This window comes from Brassica napus, chromosome C2, assembly GCF_020379485.1.
Source record: "Brassica napus cultivar Da-Ae chromosome C2, Da-Ae, whole genome shotgun sequence".
Classification (NCBI taxonomy): Eukaryota; Viridiplantae; Streptophyta; class Magnoliopsida; order Brassicales; family Brassicaceae; genus Brassica; species Brassica napus.
In genome coordinates this window covers 34,479,116-34,501,145 of record NC_063445.1, presented here as the reverse complement: position 1 = coordinate 34,501,145, position 22,030 = coordinate 34,479,116, and the positions used below count along the sequence as shown (strand labels likewise).

The following is a 22,030-nucleotide window of genomic DNA, read 5'->3' as shown; positions in this document are numbered from 1 at the left end:
TAATCGTCGCTTCGCTAAGATCCGCTCCCAAGAAGAGCGACGAGGTCCCTACGAGGAGGTCCGGTTGCTTCATAGCCAAGCCTTCGAAACCAGGAAATGACTTGAGGCCTTAAAGAGGGCTGGGAGCGACATCTCGCAAGCCACTATCGAGATATTCGCCGAGCAAGAAAAGAAATACGAGCAGGAAGCCGAGAAGCTCAAGGTGGACGAGATACCCGAGGGAGATCTCACACTTTCTCCCCTTGTATTGGACTCTCAGTTTGTGGATGTTCGAATCTTGGCGAGTCTCGATCCGTACGGGTCCAACGCCGGCTTGATCGATCCGGAGACTGCAGCGAGTCTTCACGTTCCGCCTACTCATCCGACTGAAGAGCGACGTGAAGACCCGACGCCTCTTCTTGAAGGTCCTTTGGCTGATCCAGAGATCGTCCCGAGATCAGACGAAGTGCATGTTTCTCCGGCTGCTCGTGAGTCGAGCGTCAGGGTTTCGGAGCTCTCCGCCCTCAACGATCGTGAAAGCGACCGGGAGGACTAGCTTCTCTTGTATGTTGTTTCTTTTCAGTCCCGGAGGACTTGTGTTGTTGCTTTTTTTAGACTTTTGCCTTTTGAGGTTTCTACTTTGTTGTTTTTCTTCTGTTATTTCCAGCTCTTCGAATCGTATTAACTGTTTATCTTTTATTGTACTTGTCTATCAAATGCCTGATTTCTCAAGATTCGAAGTGACTTTGTTTGTTTAGTATAAACGTTATTCGAGATACCGAATCGTTGTAGTGTTAAGCTCGTCATGACTTTGTCTCGGTCGGTCTCTTTGACTCGCGATCGTTCGTCATTTGAGTTTCGTTGTTAATTATGAGTTCTCAACGTTGACGGTTCCAAATCGATCCTAACGTAATTTTCAAGCGTTCGGTGGGCCAGACCTTACTTAGTAAATTACAGGGTGAGTTGGAGTCATTGTCTCGGCCGTGTTGGTTTAAATCGCTACACGGTCGACTCCCGTGAATACGTGTCAGATCAGGACATATCCAACGTGGGATGCGAGTACCGATACGCTTGTTCGAGAAGCCGGGGCGTGCTCGTGTAGGCATCGCTTAAGTGATCGTCTGCTTCGGAGATCGATTCCTCGGGGAGGAGGTTTGTCATTTTTTTTTATTTCGGCTGGACCCCTTTTTTTTGGGCTGCCTACGTATCCCTTTGCGGGAATCAAGCCATTCGTAGTTCTTAGATTGTGAGTAAAAGTGGCCTTTGAGGCGGAGATGTTTGGAGTTCCAAGCTCTCGGTACTGCTTCGCCTGTTGAAGTCTCGAGGCGGTATACTCCTGGTTTGATGACTTCGACTATCTTGTATGGTCCTTCCCAGTTGGCTCCAAGCTTGCCTGCTTTCCACTCCTTAGTATTTTCGAAGACCTTTCTTAAGAAAATATTGCCCTTTTCGAGGGGACGCGATTTGACCTTTTTGTTGTAGTAGCTCTCGATTTGATGCTGGTAATTCTGGATACGGAGTAGTTCTTGGTCGCGCTTTTCCTCGATGTCGTCGAGTGCGTCGAGCAGCATGTCGCGGTTGAGTTCGACGTTTTGTGGCATTCGCGATCGGCGCAAACTCGTCACATTCACTTCTGCGGGAGCCATTGCCTCGACGCCGTAGGCCATCGAGAAGGGTGTAGCCTTCGTCGCTCCGCGAGGAGTGGTTCTGTGGGATCAAAGGACACCGTCTAGTTCATCTGCCCATCAACCTTTCTTTAAGTCGAGTCGTTTCTTCAGACCGTCGATGATGGTCTTGTTCGTCGACTCGGCTTGGCCGTTACTTTGTGGGTTTCTCGGGGTCGACATGTTGAGTCGAATTTGCCATCGGTCGTAGAATCCCTTGAAATGATGCGAGATGAATTGTGAACTGTTGTCTGTGATGATCTCGTATGGGAGCCCGTGTCGGCAGATTATGTTCTTCCAGACGAAGTTTTGCACCTCCTTGTCGGTGATGCTGGCATAGGCTTCGGCTACAACCCACTTGGTGAAGTAATCTGTGAGGACCAGGATGAACTTCTTTTGGCGAGATGCCGGCATCGGACCGATGGTGTCCATTCCCCATCGCATGAATGGGTATGGAGCAGTTAGGGTATGAAGGAACTCCGGTGGGCTGTGTATGGTGGAAGCGTGACGCTGGCATTTGTCGCACTTGCGCACGTATGTCTCGCAGTCGGCGTTCATGGTTGGCCAGTAGAATCCGAGATTCTTTACTTTTAATGCGAGAGCTCGTCCGCCCGAGTGATTGCCTGCTGCTCCTTCATGTGTTTCGGCCATGACTAGTTTCGTTCCTTCGCCGGAGATACATTTGAGTAGCACCTTCGTCGCGGTCCATCGGTGTAGTTCCCCGTCCAAGACAACGTAGTGTGCGCTACGTCGCTTCAGTCGCCGCGCGTCCCATTTCTCGGTGGGCAATAAACCTTCAGCGAGGTAATCGATGAGTTCCTTGCGCCAATCTGTTGGCTGATCATCTTGCGAAGGAGGTTCTGCTTCGTCGATGTCCATCGCTTCGCTAATCGCTGCTGCAATCGCAGTCTGCTCTGCCTTCGTATCGATGCTCGGTTTCTCGATTTTATGGATTGAGATTGTCCTCTTGACTTGATCGTGTAGTTTGCTTCCTAGAGCAGCGAGGGCGTCGGCACAGACATTTTCTCCGCGAGGAACCTTCGTGAGTTCGAAGAACTCGAAGTCTCGCGTGAGGTCTTGGACGAGTTTGAGGTAGGCGTCCATCCTTTCGTTGCGGACGTCGTAATCGCCGAAGTACTGGCTTACGACAAGTTGAGAGTCGCAGTAAGCGCTGACTCTTTTGGCTTTCACTGCCTTGGTGAGACGGAGCCCTGCGATGAGGGATTCATACTCAACTTCGTTGTTTGACGCCGCAAATCCAAAACTGAATGACTGCCGGATGAGTTCTCCTGTTGGTGATTGCAGTTGCACTCCTGCTCCTGACCCTTTACTCGTGGATGAACCGTCGACGTGTAGGACCCAGTTTACACTTGGTAGGATGAGGTCTTGCTCCAGCTCTAGTGTTAACTCGATCAAGAAGTCGGCAAGGACCTGTTAATTTGCTGCTGTGCGATTCTTGTACACGATGTCATGTTCGCTCAGCTCCATCGCCCATTTAGTCAACCGTCCTGACTGGTTAGTATTCTGCATAACCGTTCAGAGTGGTTGGTTGGACAGTACTTCAATCGTGTGCGATTGAAAGTAGGATCGCAGTTTCCTGGCCGAGGTGACGACAGCTAAGGCCATCTTTTCGAGTGTTGGGTATCTCGTCTCCGGCTCGGTCATTCTTTTACTGGTGTAAAAGATTGGTTTATGTTCTCCCCGATCTTCTCGAATGAGCACGCTGCTGACGACGGAGGATGTGATGGCTATGTAGAGGGACAATGTGTCGCCGGCTTCTGGCTTCGATAGTACTGGGGGGGTTGTGAGGTAGTGATTGAGTTGATTGAACGCCTCCTCGCACTTTTCGTCCCAGACGAACCTCTTATTGCACCTTAGTACCTCGTAGAAGGGAAGACACTTATCGGTTAACCGCGAGATGAACCTGTTGAGAGCTGCTATGCGTCCGGTTAGTCGCTGTACTTCGCGGCTGTTCTTTGGGCTTGGAAGGTCGAGGATCGCTGAGATCTGCTTGGGGTTAGCCTCGATTCCTTGTTGAGTGACAATGTAGCCGAGGAATTCTCTCGAAGTGACACCGAAGGTACACTTGGCCGGGTTGAGCTTCATCCCGTAGTCGTTCAAGATCTTGAAGCAGTCGCGTAAGTTGTTTAGGTGATCGTCGGCCTTGAACGATTTGACTAACATATCGTCGATGTACACTTCCATGGTGTTGCCAAGCTGATCAGCGAACATTCGGTTGACGAGTCGCTGATAAGTCGCGCCGGCGTTCTTTAGCCCGAAGGGCATCACCTTGTAGCAGTAGGTCCCTCTGTCGGTGATGAATGCTGTCTTCTCGCGATCATCGGGATGCATCAAGATCTGGTTGTATCCCGAGAAAGCGTCCATGAAGGTTAGGAGTTCGTTACCAGCAGTTGATTCAACGAGACGATCGATATGAGGGAGTGGGTAACTGTCCTTTGGGCACGCCTTGTTGAGGTCCGTGAAGTCGACACATATGCGCCATTTGCCGTTTTTCTTTTTGACGACAACCGGGTGAGCCAACCATTCGGGGTATCGGACTTCGGTAATGAAACCCGCGCCGAGGAGCCTGTCGACTTCTTCGTTTACGGCCTTAGATCGTTCTGGACCGACTTTTCGCCGCTTCTGTCGGATGGGTTTGAACGTCGGGTCGACGTGCAGTTCATGGGAGGTAACTGCGGGGTCGATCCCCTTCATGTCGGAAGTCTTCCAGGCGAACGTCTAGGTGTTGTCTTTGATGAAAGAGATGATCCTTGAACATATGTCGTCGGACAGGTAGACGCCAACTCGGATGATTTTCGTCGGGTCGGACTCATCAATTGCGACTTCGCGAACTTCATCCTTCTGGGGGTATATCTTGTGGAATGGTTTACTGACGGAGTTGACAAGGGAGGCTTGCTGCTGCATCTTTACAGTTGCGATCAGTAGTTCTCTCGCGGCTTGTTGATCTCCCCGAATCGTCTGTGTTTTGCCGTCTTTTCCGGGAAACTTGACGCATTGATGATAAGTCGAAGGGACGGCTTTCATGGAATGCAGCCATGGTGATCCGAGTATGGCATTATAGGGTGCTTTGGTGCGGATGACGGAGAACTTGACGGTGCGGGTTATACCACCTGCGTATACTGGAAGGCGAATTGTCCCGATCATTTGCTCCGAGGCTCCGTTGAAGCCGGTGAGCGTGCGAGAGGAAGGCTTCATATCCCTTAAATCAACTCCCATTTTGTCGAGTGTGTCGCAAAAGATGAGATCGACTGAGCTGCCGGTATCAATCAGGACTTTTGCGACTAGACATTCGCCGATGTCAAGGTCGACGAGGAGAGGATCGTTATGTGGCATGTGGACGCCCTTGGTGTCTAGTGCCGAAAAAGTGATCTGGTGATCATTTTCGACTGGAGAAGGCCACTTCTTAGAGGTGGTTGCTTGACGTTTGTAATCTTTGACGGCTCGAACCGAGTCACCGCAAGGTGGTGATCCGCCCATTATGACGCTAATGTGCGGGGCTCGGGTAGCTCGCATTGATTCGAGTTGCTTCCTCAAATCGTCAGTTGTGTTCTCGAATGTAGGAATTTCTGCAGGCTGTTTCTTTTTTGATTCGAGACGTCGTCGCAGATCGGACCCTTTCGAACGATTGAGTTTGATTCGCAGGTCGTCGGCCTTCGAATTGAGCTGGTCACGAAGGTCGCCAATTTGACCGACTCTCCGGGCGTTGCATTTTGAGTTGGTCGCACGGAGGTCGGCGGTTCCTGTGTTTTCGTTCGTGGCGCTCTTTCGCTTCAATAGAATGCACAGGTCTTTATTGTTGTCGAGGGAGTGAGAGACTGCTTATCCTTGCTGTCCAATTTATCGCGCAGATCTGGTTGCACTGTCGGGACGTCATCATCAGAGGAGTCACAAGGGCGGGAGAGTATGACTTCCACTTGTCGCCGGCGACGCGGGTGTTTGTCTTCTGACGAATCGTTGGCGGGGCCGACGTTGTTGACGGGAGTGCGTTCAGGGCTTGCTCTTTCCTCGCTCGGGGCCGTATTCTTTTGAGACTTCTGTGCCTTCTTCTCCTTGTTCTTACTCCAGCTTTTGGTGTTTTTCAGTGTCGTAGGAGAGGTGGGCATTTGGATTGTCCCATTAGTGATCCCGTCAAAAAACTGCCCGATGAGGACCTTGCATTCCTTCGTATCATGGGAATCCCTTTTGTGGTAGAGGCACCATTTTTTTGGCTCCTCGGAGTTTGAACTCGCTGGTTCGGAAGAGCTTGACTGCTTTGGAGCGGAGTCTCGATCCCAGTGGTTCCAGCCTTTCTCCCGCGTGATGGATGCTGATTTTGGAGATTCCTCATCACCGACCAAGCTAACGTAGCCTCGCTTCTGAGTGGTATTTCAACCGGAGGAGTGCTGGCAGGGCTCGGGACGGGTGTCGTTTGTTCGGGCGGGTCGCTGTTTCGCTGCTGCTTCTTTTGCGAACTTTGCTCTTGTGTCTTCTTCCATGCGGATAAAGTTGTGCGAGCGAGCGATGGCGTCGGAGACAGATTTTGTCGGGTATCGGTAGAGATCCTGACAGAATGCGGAGTCGACGTGCAAGGTGTTCATCAAAGATTCGACAGCGATATGGTCGGGAATATCAATCTTCGAGACAATAGCTTTGAACTTCTCCATGAAGTCGCGGAGGCTTTGGCCGCTGGCGTGAGTGAGGTTCCACAAATCTGACACGGCCGCTTCCTGGTTGGTGAACATGATATAATTCTTAAAGAAAGCCGTTGAGAGGTCGTGGAAACAGTCGACGGAGTTTTCTCTGAGGCCGGTGAACCAAGTAAGGGCCGGTCCTTCTAGGGTTTCGACGAAGAGTTGGCAAAAGCTGGCGTCCTTGTCTTCGTCGGTCAGGTTTGCGCGTCGCATCGCTATGTTGAACGACGTGACGTGAGTAGAAGGGTCAGAGAGACCTTTGAAGGTCGGAAGACGGAGTTTCTCCATCTTCTGGAGCCGCACGCCGGTAACCTTTTGTGTGAAGGGTGTACGAGGAGATTCCGCAAGTACATACTCGATTTGGGGCGCGGACGTCGTCACCTGGCGGATCTTCGAATTGATGTCGAGGACCGACTGTTTCAACGCAGCTAGTTTGCTTGCGGTGTGCGCGTTGATGTCGTTACCAGCGCTTTGGTTATCGTTATCCCGCGTAGGTGCTACGTTGGTGGTTCGTTCTGTGGCGAACAGGTGTCGACGATACTGCGTCGTTGAAGCTTCGGCGTTTGCAGCGATAGGAGCAAGGATCTTTGCTATCGCCGTGATTTGGTCAACTGCCGCTTTCTGCGCTGCTTCTTGTAGGACGAGGCGTGCCAGGATAGTTTCCATAGACGCAGGAGTTACTGGTGTAGGCGTAGGTGTCACCTCTGGAGCCGGCGTCACCTCGAGAGCTTCGCGCTCCTCACCTGACGAAGAACTGTCGTTGCTAACGACCATAGTTCTGACGTTACTTTGCTAGTGGCCCCACGGTGGGCGCCAACTGTTTGATCGGAAAACGGTAATAGTAAAGAAGATGTGGGTTTAACAAAGACGTCTTATTTATGGTCGAAGAAAACGTTCAGTCGGTTACAAGAGAAATGAAGAGAATGCGACAGAGAGGAAGCCGGTGGCTCGATGAGCTACCGGAAAAGTACAACTAACGGTGAGATGAAGCAAAGGTGAAAACCCTAATCTAGCCGCCAAGTGTTAGTCAATGATTTTGGATCCTTCTCTCGTTGTTTCCCCTTTCCCTTATATAGTCGTCATGATGTTTCGTCCTTGACCTAATTTACGCCATCTTGGAGGGCCTCCTCTGCTGGGCCGAAAAGCCCACGGGCGTCCGAGCAGCCACTGAGCCGAATATACTTCAGTCGACGATGACCGACTAAAAGTACTCGAGAGTCAAGCCGAAACACCTGACTCTTGAGCCGACCGATCGAGCCGTCGCTCTACCTAGTCTGGGCCAGGCCTTTCTATTCTTCGGGCCTTGTGGGGTGGTCAAATCCATCCTCTACATGAACAAAATCATTTCTATTCAGAGATGAAGTCAGATGTGGAAAGCGTTTGGTAATTTGTAAGTAACAGAAGTTTGAGAAAAGGTAATAGAAGTTGTATCAAATAGTGGATTACATTTATTCATTTTTTGGATATATATTACATCTATAATTTTGAAATTGAACACGTCCCCAAAGTCTTATAAACAAATACATTATCAATTCAAATACTATTAGAATAATTTATTGTTCATGCCTTCAAAATATTTAATAATAAATTAAAACAACCAAATTTTTATATCTACAAAAATGTTCATCATAACATAAATATTTTTATCACATAGAATAAATTTGAAATTCGTTTGAAATATTTAGTAAAAATTAAATATCCAGTTCTTTAATATGACAAAAAATATAATAAAATTATCTTTTATCACGGAAAAACTTGAAAACATCCATGTATACATAAAAATTATATAAAATATGTATATAGAGACTTATCTCTAAAATATATGATGTAAAATATTTTTTTTTTGATAACACATTATAAACTATTTTTATATAATTATAATTATCAAATCAATAAAATTCATTTCTAATTTATGGGTAAGTATATATTAATAATTTATTTATTTATTAAATTAAAAAAAGACTTTATAACACAATATAATTTATTTTTTCATAATAATAGTTATCAAATTAATATTCTAAAACAAATATGCTTAATTATATATTACCAAATCTAATTATTCATCAAAGATAGTAAAGATTTTAGCTTCTCTAACTTTTAAAGTGAAAGTTTAGAAAGAAGCAAAAAATACTAGTTTAGAAAGAAGCAAAAAATACTTCACAAATAATAATGTAAATTATTTAAAATAAACATAAACAAATGATTAAATAGATAGTTAATTATAACAAACAATCCGCACGCAACACGTATAAAAGATCTAGTTCCAATATATAAAAAGGATTGAGTTAGCTTTTTAGCCTGTCTGCGGATGCTTAAAAAATCAGCCAATAGAAAGATTAAAATCTGCCATGTCAGCTCAGCTTAAATTGAGATTATAAATTTTGGGCTAACTTGAATCAATATTATTATTATTTTTTTTTTTTCAGCCGAATCATGATTAATAAATTCTGGGTTTTTATGTAGGCTCATGATATATTTCAGAAAGGCTAGTTTTGAACTCCTAAAATATTTGTTTCTTACACCTTTCACAGAACGGAGGGGTCGATCGATTTGGTTCACACACTTCGTCTTCTCCGTTTATCCCTGCAAATCTCCATAACCACAACCCCTCTTGACCAATCAATTTATGTCCTAACCAATCAAAATAAGAAAATATCCCAAATTTAGTTTATTTAAAACAAAAACACACAAAATAATTTTAGGCGAGAACATCTAGTTTAGGACCTTTGACGTTCTCGATTCTCTTGATCTCAGTTTCATTGACTGTTAAGCAAAGTTATCAAACATCTTCAATTAATAATCTCTTCAGATTCTTTCAACCATTTATTTGTCCCTCAAATCAGCTCCTCTATTCTATAAACAACTACGTCTCAGAGATTTCAAAAAAGAGTTTTATATACGACAACAAAGAATAGCGACGCCAACAGAGGAAAATTAGATCGGGAAGGAACACATAAGCAAGATGATGCAGCATCGGATACGCCTTTGGCGCCAACATCATAAGTTTGAATAATACTTTAGCTTTATCGATATAGGATTTGGTTTTACATATTTTTCTTTTAAAAGTTATATTTCCTTTTTAAATAGGGTTTATAGTATCCTTTTCCTTTTGGGAATTGTCTAAAGGAAGGATTATATAAACAGAGCTTTGGCTTTGTAATGGGATACATTTGATTTTAATAATAGAGCTTTGGTTTTTATACCTTGTGTGACTTGATTCAATTTGTCTCTCAAGAAGTTAGTCTCAAGAAGCTATCGAAAGAAACTCTTGATTGATCCAAGAACAGGTCTCAAAGAACCCTAAATTCTTAGATCGACCGTTCACCCATTCGTACGCTGCGCCAGGTTGGTATCAGAGCCAGGTTACGCTCCGAAACTTTCTCAACCGCTATGATGGTTCGTAAGACTCGTAATCAACAAAACGTTGATGACGATACCCCCGCTACTCAACAATCCATCATGGATCTCCAATCGCAAATCACACATCTCGTTGACGCTGTTGCCGCGTTGACAACTCAACAAGCCGCCGCTGCTCAACGTCCCCCTCGAAACGACCAGGTCTTGCTACACAACGATTCCGATGATTACAACAACCCCTTCGCTCCGCTAAGACAACAACGACCTCGCCGTCGCAACCACAACACATATGAATCAGACTCAAACAATGAACATGATGATTCTTCATGGAAAACGTGTTTTAAGCTTGAGATACCCGAGTTCAAAGGTTCCATCGTCGCAGAAGATTTATTGGATTGGCTTGTGACAGTTGATGAGATACTTGAATTCAAAGATATCCCACTTGATCGCTGTGTTCCCATGATTGCAACACGATTTCGCGACCGCGCTGCTGCTTGGTGGTCTCAAACCAAGACGACTCGCGCACAGTTAGGGAAAACAAAGATCACCACTTGGGATAAGTTGAAACGTGAGATGAAAAAGAACTTCTTACCTTACAATTACGAGCAATTGATGTTCCAGAGACTACAGAACCTACGCCAAGGATCACAAAGTGTTGATGACTATGCCACTGAATTCTTTAAGATGATCAATCGCGTCGAAATCCAAGATTCTGAACAACAACTCGTCATGAGGTTCGTGGGCGGCCTTCGACAACAGATTCAATTTACACTTAACATGTTCCGTCCTCAGACCATGCATATCCGAATCTCACCAACAAGCATTAACCGTGGAAGCACAAAATCGCAATGGATACACACCATGGCGTACTAACCGTCAAACCCGCACAACAACTACACCAACTGTTTCTACGACCACTACCAATGCAACACCAAAAACAGAGTTAGCTATTGTTCCTATGGATCAACAGCGACAGACTCGACCTGGGGGACTACGATGCTTCTCTTGTGGAAAGCTCAGTCATCGACAGTCAGCATGTCCAAACCGTAACCGTTGTGGCCTACTTATCGATACGACGGGTCGTGACGTTGAAGTGGTCTATGATGACAGCGCTGATGAAGCCATCGAGGAATTAGACGCTGACGAAAGCACTCTCTTAATGATGCGTCGTACGTGCCTCACACCAAAGATCGAATAAGAATTCCCGCAACACAAAAACTTATTTTCTTACCGATGCACGATTAGTGGCAAGGTCTGCACATTCATTATTGATTCAGGCAGCAGTGAGAATGTAATTGCAGAGTCGGCAGTTCCCAAACTCGATCTCGTAAGCGAACCACTTCCGTCGCCGTACAAGCTTGGTTGGTTACACCACGGTAACGAACTCACTGTTACCCGCAGGACCTTGGTTAAATTTTCAGTGGGTGATGCTTACAAGGATCAAGTCTATTGTGACCTGGTCCCAATGGATCCTTGCCACCTTTTACTAGGAAGACCATGGGAATTCGACCGCCGTGTTATACATGATGGTTACCTTAATACTACTACATTCAAATTCAATGGTCGAACCTTCACACTTAAACCAACGGTTCATACAATCCGTGAAACTCCATCACCACCAACGCAAGCGCTTTCGTCGCCATCAACACAAGCTCCGGTTCTGATGTTACAACGTGCACTGTTCGAAAGCACTTTTCGTGAAGAAGGGTTAGTCTTCATACTCATCACCAAACCAACGAACAATGATCGTTTTCACGCTGTGCCACCAGCCTTCGCTAACATTGTCCATGAGTTTGCTGACTTCTTTCCGAAGATCTTCCGACCGGACTACCGCCGCTTCGTGATATTCAACATCGAATTGACTTCATCCCTGATTCATCTTTACCTAACCGGTCGCATTACAGGATGAGCCCAAGCCAGCATGAGGAATTACGCCGACAGGTTGAAGAACTCGTGGTCAAAGGTTTCCTTCGTGAGAGTCTCAGCCCTTGCGCCGTTCCTGCGCTACTTATACCCAAGAAGGACGGCTCTTGGCGTATGTGCGTGGATAGCAGAGCAATAAATAAAATCACCATTCACTATCGCTTTCCGATTCCGCGTTTAGATGATTTACTTGACCAGATTGGCACAGCTACAATTTTCACCAAGCTGGATCTGAATAGCGGCTATCATCAGATTCGTATCAATCCCGGAGATGGGTGGAAAACGGCGTTTAAAACTCGAGAAGGGCTTTTTGAGTGGCTTGTGATGCCTTTCGGGTTATCTAATGCACCCGGTACATTCATGCGAGTGATGAATCAAGCACTTCGCCCATTTATAGGAAAATTTGTCGTCGTGCACTTCGACGATATCCTTATTTTCAGTTCTTCCTTGGCGGATCATATGCAACATCTCACGGCTGTCTTGCAGGTCCTGAGGCGCGATCAATTCTTTGCAACACTTAAAAAGTGTGACTTTGGAGCATCAGAAGTTCAATTCCTTGGTTATATTGTTTCCGACAAAGGTTTATCAGTTGATCCAGGAAAGATTTCGGCCATTAAAACTTGGCCTACGCCATCCACGGTCACCGATGTTCGCAGCTTTCATGGCTTGGCTTCTTTCTCCCGGCGTTTTGTGTCCCAGTTTAGTAGCCTTTTGGCTCCGCTCACAGACACCATTCGCGAGGGTCGCTTACAGTGGACACCAGACGCAGCAGCAACATTTGCCGTTGGGGTCAAAATCGGTCACGACGGAATCAATGTCTAAAAGTCCGTAAAAATCGGCATGAACGTTTTTACGAAAAATAAATCTTCGGAAAAGATTTATTCTTACGAAGAGCCATGCGGAAGAAACACAAGACATCAGAGAAAAGCCCAAAAAAGGTCGCACGGTTGCTACGTAGAGACCGAGCTCGAGCCAAGCTCGGTCGCCACGTAGCGACCGAGCACACGTCCCGCTCGGTTGCTACGTAGCGCTCAAGCCAAGCTCGGTCGCTACGTAGCGACCGAGCATCCGTCCCGCTCGGTCGCTACGTAGCGAACAAGTGTGCGTTCCGTTCGGTCGCTACGTAGCGACCGAGCTCTTCCGAAACGTCGATACAACATGAATCCATGCATTCTCGTCTACCCTTCGATGCTGTCTCCCGAAGACCGTAGCGAACCCATTTCATGTTTTCCGCCATTCGATGTCATCAATCAAACTTTAAGATAAAAACCGCGGAAAGTTTGTTTTTATCGAAAGAAGTCGTAATAAACGCTTCAAGTCGAAAGACGGCCCAAAGGGACCTAAGGCATGACTCGAAGCCCACCTTACGATTTCTTAACCAGCAGCCCGTAAACCGTGGGACGGTTTACGCTTGGTTCGCAAGGAAAGATAAATGTCAAATTTCCGCAGATAAATACGAAATTTTAAAGATAATTACGAAGATCGGGAAAAATGGAATATCTCCATTTTTAGGCTATGACGGCTTAAGGGCAGAAGGGGAAAAGCGTAAACCGACCTAGGAGCGAGTATATAAGGAGTCCTAGGCGAGAGGCATAAAAAACAACTTTTTAGACTCAAAACTCTCGGCACTTAGAAACTCTGAGGCATTATTCTCGACATGCTCTGTTTCCATGACTGGCACCCGATTACCAGACGAACGTGCACAAGCAGTTCGATCTCTTGGTTCACTCTTGAACTACGTTCGGCTTGATCCTCGAAAAGGGTACGTAGGCAGCCTTTCATAAGGTTCAGTCCGAAATCAATCAAAAACCTTTTCTGTATTTTCTTCGTTTTTTGTTATCGAGCTGCAAGTCAACTAGGTTTGAGCTTTTAGGCCGCTAGAACTAGGTAAATCGCTGACAGCCTTTGTGGCCAAAGCTTTTATGATCTCTTGTAATGATCGCAACGCTCTCACGCGGACTCGAAATAAGATCTACTGTTTTCTCTAAACTCGTTTGTTATCTTTTCATGATTTCCGCATATATTTGGTCACTTGCCGTTGGCTATTGCAGAGATCCGGGACCTCTGGGAAATTAAAGTTTTCCTAGTTTCCTAATTTAAACGTAAATCGACAGTGTGAATTTCGGTTCCCACATTCGCCACTATCAAAGACAAACTTTGTTCTGCTCCTATTCTCGCCCTTCCGGACTTTACCTTAGTCTTTGAGTTACATTGCGACGCATCAAAGACTGGAATTGGTGCGGTGCTCAGTCAAAAGGGACGCCCCATCGCCTTCTTTAGTGAAAAGCTGGCTTGCGCCAGAGCTCGTTATAGTACGTACGATGTCGAATTCTACGATATTATTCAAGCAGTGAAGCATTGGAGATATTACTTGTTCCACAAGGATTTCGTACTTTACACAGATCATGATGCTCTCAAACATTTAAGCACTCAAGGAAAATTTTCGTCTCGTCATGCTTCATGGATCTCTTATCTCCAGCAGTTCACATTCGTCATCAAACACACTTCCGGCTCCTCTAACCGTGTCGCCGATGCTTTAAGTCGCCGCCATTCCCTCTTGGCCGTCTTACATTACACAGTTACGGGCTTTAGTTCCTTTATGGAGCTCTATCCCACGGACCCTTTTTCGGTCCTATCTTTGACGCCGCCTCTCATGGGAAGTCCTCGGAGTATACCGTGCATGATGGATTTATGTTTCGCGGCATGCAGCTTTGCATACCGGATTGTAGCCTCCATCTTCTCCTGATCACGGAGCTCCATCAAGAAGGCCATATTGGTAGGGATCGCACTTTGCAATTGATCTCTTCTTCCTATTTTTGGCCAACGTTACGTCGAGACGTTGAGAGATTCGTCGAGCGGTGCGTAGTTTGCCAGCAATCAAAAGGACACGCGACGAATGCTGGCTTATACATGTCTTTACCTGTTCCCACTCAGCCATGGACCGATATTAGCATGGACTTTGTGGTCGGACTCCCTCGCACACAACGTGGCTTCGAATTTATTTTCGTCGTTGTCGATCGTTTCTCCAAGATGGTGCATTTTCTGCCTTGCAAGAAGACTACTGATGCCCTGCAGGTCGCTACATTATTTTTCAGAGAAATCTATCGCTTACATGGTCTACCTCTTTCCATTGTTTCTGATCGGGATTCTAGGTTTCTCGGTCACTTCTGACGCTCTCTTTCGAAGCAACTTGGTACATCGTTGGATATGAGTTCAGCTTATCATCCTCAGTCGGATGGACAAACTGAAATCACTAACAGGTCGCTGGGTAATTTGTTGCGTTGTCTGGTCGGGGATGCAATTCGGACTTGGGATTCAAAACTACCGCAGGCTGAGTTCGCACACAATCATGCTTTGAACCGCAGTCTTGGGTTTTGTCCCTTTCAAGTTGTCTATGGTCTCATTTCCCGTGGCCCTGTGGATCTTTCTACTCTTCCCGATCGTTCGCGTCTGCACGGTGATGCTACTGCTTTTGTCGACTCTGTTACAGAAGTCCATACACAGGCATTGTCCAACTTGGAGTCCGCGACGTCCAAATATAAACAGTCTACTGATTGCCATCGTTGTTTTCTGGTTTTCGAGGTAGGCGACATGGTGTGGGCTTACTTGACACGCGAAAGGATGCCTGCTCATGCTTACAACAAGTTAAAGTCTAAGAAGATTGGTCCTCTTGAGGTCCTTGAAAGGATAAATGACAATGTGTACAGGTTAAAGCCTCCAGCGGACATGAACACTTCTGATGTTTTTAATGTCAAGTATCTGTCCCTTGGTTTTACATGTTTTTCTTTTAAAAGTTATATTTCCTTTTCAAATAGGGTTTATAGAATCCTTTTCCTTTTGGGAATTTTCTAAAGGAAGGATTATATAAACAGAGCTTTGGCTTTGTAATGGGATACTTTTGATTTTAATAATAGAGCTTTGGCTTTTATACCTTGTGTGACTTGATTCAATTCGTCTCTCAAGACGTTGGTCTCAAGAAGCTATCGAAAGAAACTCATCCAAGAACAGGCCTCGAAGAACCCTAAATTCTTAGATCGACCGTTCACCCATTCGTACGCTGCACCACAAGAAGAATAAGATACTGGAGAAGAACATGGTTGTCGTCCTCACATATTAAAAAGGTAAATATCATATCATGAACCATATTAGTAAATAAATCACATGGCAGTGGCGAAGGTATCTCACACTGCAGGGTTGTGTCTGTGGCAGATGAGATCTAATGGAAGAGTGAGATGGTCGGAGGTGGTGAAGATGGCTTCTTTCGTTAATAAATTGAAGAAGAAGGTATGTATGCACACACACACAATACTTTTGACAGCCGAGGTGTAGAGGATAATCATGGCGTGACTGAAGCAGCATATGAACTTGCTTGATTTATATGTGATGTGTTCTCTCAGGTGATACTTGCGAGGAAGTTGCAGCGTCTAAGCTCACAATTTTGGTCATTTGTAATCATGTCCATCATGCTGTACAAGCAGGATCAGGACAAAGTCTCACAAACGAAACTGTTATATGAAAGATTTTGCAGTCATATGCCTTTTAGAGGCACCAAACAAGATTTATGGAGTCATTCTCATTCTCAAAAGGATCATAGAAAGTGTTCCTGAAGTCTACTCACTGTTAAAGGTGATGATTTGATATTGTAAACATATGCTTTAATGTGTTAAGAAAACATATGTATTTATCATTTATAGCTCTTTTCTTCTTTCTCAATATTGGATGTTGTTTTTAGTATCATATCTCATGTCTACTCTGAATTTTGTGATGCAGGAAATTAATGTGCTCCTTATCATGGTGTAACCTACTGATAAGATTTCTACACAACTCTCCCCTCGGTCATCTACTATATTTGGATTGCTTCCTTTATTCACTGAGAAACAGGTTTGAATTCTTGGTCATTAGATTTTTTTTTTTTTTTTACCAAAGAAGCAAACAAGTATGGATGCTTACAAGATGCTCATTTGTGCTGTTGCGGTTACTTCTCCATCTTGAGTCTGATGATTCTGCTCAGCTAACCCATGTAAGAAAAAAGAAGAAACAAACATATATGCGATAATATGTTATCAAGGAAAATTTGGCATAGATATTTAGAATTTGGCCCATGTATATGGTTAATAGATCTATTTAAAATTTGTTGACTGGTCTTCGTCTTGTAGGAAACTATTGGGATTGATTTTCTGTCTAAGACAATGTACCTTGAGGATATGACTCTTTGTCTCCAACTATGGTATATCATCTTCATTTTTAGTTCCTTGCACAAGTATTTTAGAGTAGTGAACTCATAGATGAGGGTCCTCCAGTGTTTCAAACGCCAATTCATGCGTTGACCTTCATAGAGTTATCAAAGGACGTTTCATATGGAATTTTCATCCTTTTAGAATTGGTTTATGCAAATAGTTTATGGTGCTAGGTATGTGCAATTTAGTAAGCTGCTGACTTTATAGCCACATGGATACTGCAGGACATGAGATATTTCACAGTCTAATACCCAGTTTTATCAGAGATTCTTCTGTTGATGTAATTGTCTATGATGCTGCTAGTAAAGCTTCTGTGAAAAAAGTTCAGGTTTACCCTGAAATTCTCTTAAGTGTACAATCTAAATTCTATCTGACTCGCTTTATAATACATCTCTTGTTTGAAAAATTGTAGATGGACCAACAAAAACTTTCATTACTCATAGATTTTGCAAGAATGGTATGTAAACTCTCCTCTGTTATTTTCGTTATATTTTTCAATGTACAGATAGGCCATCATTCTTGAACACCTCCATGTGGATTGAGGATGTTCGTACAGAGAGAGGTATCCATGTGCGTTGCGTAGAGGATTTGCTTTGTTTACTGAGTAAATTCTCTGCTCTGCAATTTCAAGCCCACATCACACTCAAGTCAGTCGTGTTTGAAGGTCTAAGACACAGATTGGAAGAGATGGACTAGCCGCCATTTTGAACATGGCAACAACAAACGAGATTGTGGTTCATTTTGGAACCCATAACGACATGTGTCTTGGTAATTGCTGATTCCGTACACATCTTCAAGAGCATGCAGAAGAACGTGTCTTTAAGAAGGTTTTCATAACAAGGCTGCAAGTGGGTAAGAGGTCATAGTATTGGAGGCAATCATAGAGACATTGTAGATTCATTCATCTCTTGAGGAAACGGATTTAGCGAGGACTCTACTTCAAGAATTCAAGGAAAGAAAATGATATTTATCAGAAGCTGGGACACATTGGTAAGAAGATGGATGAAACGTTGAGTGATTCACTCATTGATATGCCAGTAACAACGACAAAGAGCATCAAAGCTTCCTTCCGCAGACAAGACAATGTATATGCAAGACAACCCTTGGCAACTCTATAATGCAAAGTTTCTCTTCTTCCGGTTTAGCATACTTTGATGAATCGTATGGAGCAAGCTGTTCAAACAGTTGGTATTTGATAATATGGACATTCATTGACGAGGAGACAAAGATTTCGATGTGCAATCTTGGGGGGCTTGAATTCTATGCTCTTTAGTCTTCATGATCTGATGTTCTCGAGCACATGTCCAAATACTCCAAATTAGTTTTCTTTGCTCTCTACCGGTGAAAGGTGGGGCCATATCATCTTTTGTATCCTATCAAAAATGTATTCCATCTTCAGCTTAATTTATTGATTTTGGTTGTAAAGTTTGTTTTAAGTTTGTGAACACTTTAAATTTCATCATCGTAAAACTTTATATCGAACTAAAGTCTTATCTACTTGCTGAATAATATTTTTATGGAATCATAATTTTTCTACTGCTATTCACTTGGATATTAAAAATGTTAATCTATATGTGATGTGGATAAAGTTTATTTCTCTACCACTCTGCTGCAAACACAACAGTGTCGATGTAGTAGTAAAGATGTCAATCCAACCTAAGATTGTTTAAAGCATGGAGAATACAAGAAGTCATTTAATCTAAGCAAATCAAGTTGGTTTTAGAATGATGAGCTAAGATTCAGACAACAAACTCAAACAAGAACAGATTATAATCAAGATTAAAGGCTAAACTCATGGGACAAGGCAATCGATTTCGGCGTCGTTGCCATCCTAAGACTAGCTTTAAACATAGAGATTTGGTTGTTGTTTACGACTAAGTTTTTTTTTTTTTTGTTACTTACTTTCTCTACTCTTCACTCTTTGTCATCAACAGATGAATGCACCTGCGAAGTAGAGGATCAACAGATTTAAATCCATGGGTCGACGACATTCAAGCACACGAAAGAGCGATAGCAAGAGAAAGACGTGAGCAGGAACGACTTGCACAACTGGAAAGACAAAGGTTGAACATGGAACAAGAACAACATCATCCTCAAGAACAAGTCGCTGCTCAGGGCATTCATGCCCAAGCAGGCAATGGTCAGGGAGCTGCCAACCCTAGACCCGTCCACCAACCCCGAAATCTGCGAGCCATAGGTGCTCATATTGAGCCAACCATACATAACAACCTGACGGGCATTCGTGCACCACCGGGGGTGAACAACAACTTTGAGATCAAGTCAAACTTGATCAACATGATACAATCTAACAAATATCATGGACTGCCAATGGAGGATCCTCTAGATCATATCCACACATTTGACAGGCTTTGTGGGACTGTCAGGATCAATGGCATTTCTGAAGATGCTTTCAAACTCAAAATCTTCCCGTTTTCACTTGGAGACAGAGCACACTTATGGGAGAAGACCCTACTTTCAAGCTCGGTCGAAACATGGGACGAATGCAAGAAAGTATTTTTAACCAAGTTCTTTTCTACTTCTAGAACTGCACGACTCCGAAATGAAGTTACTGGATTCACACAGAAGGGACTTGAAAGCTTCGGAGAAGCATGGGAGTGCTTCAAAGGCTACACAATGAAATGCCCTCACCATGGTTTCTCAAAGGAAAGTATACTCAATACATTCTACAGAGGACTTCTTCCAGAGTTTCGATCAAAGCTTGATACAGCGAGTAATGGTCATTTCTTAGGACGTGAGGAACAAGATGGAATGCAGTTAATTGAGAACTTAGTCCTGACTGACTCCACCTACTGCGATGACTATGATCACTCAAACATGGGGTACTGTGACTCAAGATGAGCAAGCTAGAAAGGATTTAAAAGTGCTAAGAGGAGAGATGGACCAACTTCTTCAGCTTCAGAAGAAACAAGTTCACTACATTGGTAAATATGATCAACAGCTGGTCCAAATTGAGCCTCAAGAGGAATTTGTGAAGAGTGTCCAGGAAGAATTTAACTATATAGGAGGAGAAGGAAACTACAATCAAACCTTCAACTACAGAAATCAGAACACTCAGATCCCTCAAGGACAGAACACACTGCAAGACAACTTTCAAAACAAGCCTCATTATATCCCTCAAGGCAACTACCAGCATAAACCTTTCTACAACAATCAGCAAGGCAACTTCCAGCAAAGAGCCTACAACAACCCACCACCTGGTTTTTACCCTAATAAGGGTAACCAACAAAACCAAGGTCAAGGAAGCTCCTCCAATGCACCACCAACAGAAAGTAGTACGGATTTCCTCCTCAAATAGCTTCTGGCCTCACATGCCAAATCTGATAAAAGAATTGAAGATATGGATTCTAAGATCACTGGATCCTACGGAGCTCTCAATTATATAATGGATACTCTTGAAAATCAGTTTGCCACTATGAACACAAATTCTAAAAGGCCAATGGGTTCACTCCCTGGAAAGCCTGAGCAAAATCCGAAAGAATTCATTGGGGCAATCACACTGAGGAGTGGGAAAGAACTACCTTCAAGAGATCTCATTCGGGACAATGAGAAACAGGAAGGGGAGGTGATCATCAATGTGGTGAATTTGGATGAGAAAAAGGATGAGGAGATCCTTCAGAAGATTGTGGACTCAAAAGGAAAAGGGAAAGTAGTTGAAGAGAAAAAGGACACAACTGAGAAAGGAGACACTTCCACTGCAAATGACACTCCATTTGTGCCTCCTCCATATGAACCCAAGCTCCCATTCCATGGAAGATTCAAGAAGCAGCTGGTTAACAAGTACAAAGCTCTCTTCGAGAAGCAAATGCAGGAAGTTCAGATTCAAATGCCAATCCTTGACGAATTCATGTTGGTGCCTCAATACAGCAAATTTTTGAAAGATGCAGTCAAGGAAAAACAGAAGAAGTTAGAAGGAATGGTAGTGCTCACACAGGAGTGTAGTGCAATCATCACAAAGACTGATGTTCCAAAGAAGTTAGAGGATACAGGATGCTTCACTCTCCCATGCTCTCTTGGACCCTTGAAGTTTGAAAATTGTCTATGCGATCTTGGATCAAGCATCAGTCTGATGCCACTTTCGGTAGCTAAGCGGCTTGGATTCACTCAGTTTAAGAAGTGTCGCCTCTCTTTGGTACTGGCTGACAGATCAGTAAGGTTGCCCATTGGAATACTTGAGGACCTTCCTGTCATGGTTGGAAACTATGAAATACCCACTGACTTAGTCGTTCTTGAGATGGACGAGGAACCCAAAGACCCCTTGCTCTTTGGTAGACCATTCCTTGCTACTGCAGGAGCTGTCATTGATGTAAAGAATGGCAAGATAGATCTTCATCTTGGGAAAAAGAATGTTCTGAAATTTGATATCAGAGATGTGATGAAGAAGCCTACAATAGAAGGGCAAGTCTTTTACATAGAAACCATGGATTCACTCGCTGACGAGTTTCTGGAAGAGCTGGGTATTGAAGATTCCCTTCAGCATGCTCTTACCATTGAAAAAGAAGATCAACTGATCAAGAGCAAGAAAAGCGATGAGTACTCAAGGAGGATGGACTCTTGCAAGATGGCAGAGGATGCAGATCAGTTCATTGACGTACCAGAGATCAATCACCATGCCCACTCAGTGGAACAACGGGATGAAGCTCTCAATGATGATTGGAGTGAGCTCAAAGCCCCAAAGGTGGACCTGAAACCGCTTCCCAATGGGCTCAGGTACGCTTTTCTTGGACCAAATGAAACTTATCCAGTGATTGTGAATGATGATCTCACTGATGATGAATTGTCTTTACTCTTGAATGAACTGAGAAAATATAGAAAGGCAATTGGTTACTCTCTAAATGATATTAGAGGAATTTCACCTTCACTTTGCATGCACATGATACACTTAGAAGATGAATCAATGACTTCTATAGAACATCAAAGAAGGTTGAATCCCAACCTGAAAGATGTTGTTAAGAAAGAGATTCTAAAACTTTTGGATGCGGGGATAATCTATCCTATTTCTGATAGTACCTGGATTTCCCCCGTCCATGTTGTGCCAAAGAAGGGCGGAATCACTGTGGTTATGAATGAAAAAGATGAATTAATTCCAACTAGAAAAATCACAGGTCATCGAATGTGCATTGACTATAGGAAATTAAACTCTGCATCTAGAAAAGATCAT

General features: G+C 44.1%; 1 protein-coding gene and 1 non-coding gene across 2 annotated transcripts; both read right to left on the bottom strand.

Moving 5' to 3' along the window:
• Positions 1–1,724: 1,724 nt before the first annotated feature.
• LOC106448811 lies at positions 1,725–4,028 on the bottom strand. The gene is made up of 4 exons (XM_013890642.3): positions 3,826–4,028; positions 3,204–3,705; positions 2,727–3,074; positions 1,725–2,681 (listed from the first exon to the last, which is right to left on the bottom strand). Exons 1-4 carry the CDS (start codon positions 4,026–4,028, stop codon positions 1,725–1,727), a joined length of 2,010 nt encoding a protein of 669 aa, XP_013746096.3.
• Positions 4,029–19,401: 15,373 nt separating this feature from the next.
• On the bottom strand, positions 19,402–19,508 carry LOC125582591. Its single transcript, XR_007320048.1, has one exon. It is a non-coding gene; the product is annotated as a small nucleolar RNA R71 (small nucleolar RNA).
• Between the last annotated feature and the right edge of the window lie 2,522 nt (positions 19,509–22,030).

Excerpts from the sequence above, each read along its gene's own strand:
- LOC106448811 (XM_013890642.3), bottom strand. The coding sequence starts at position 4,028 with ATGGACGCTTTCTCGGGATACAACCAGATCTTGATGCATCCCGATGAT. Across the intron at positions 3,075-3,203 it reads TTCAATCGCACACGATTGAA|GTCCTTGCCGACTTCTTGAT; the intron begins GTACTGTCCAAC and ends GCAAATTAACAG. Across the intron at positions 2,682-2,726 it reads TGGACGCCTACCTCAAACTC|GTTCCTCGCGGAGAAAATGT; the intron begins GTCCAAGACCTC and ends GAACTCACGAAG.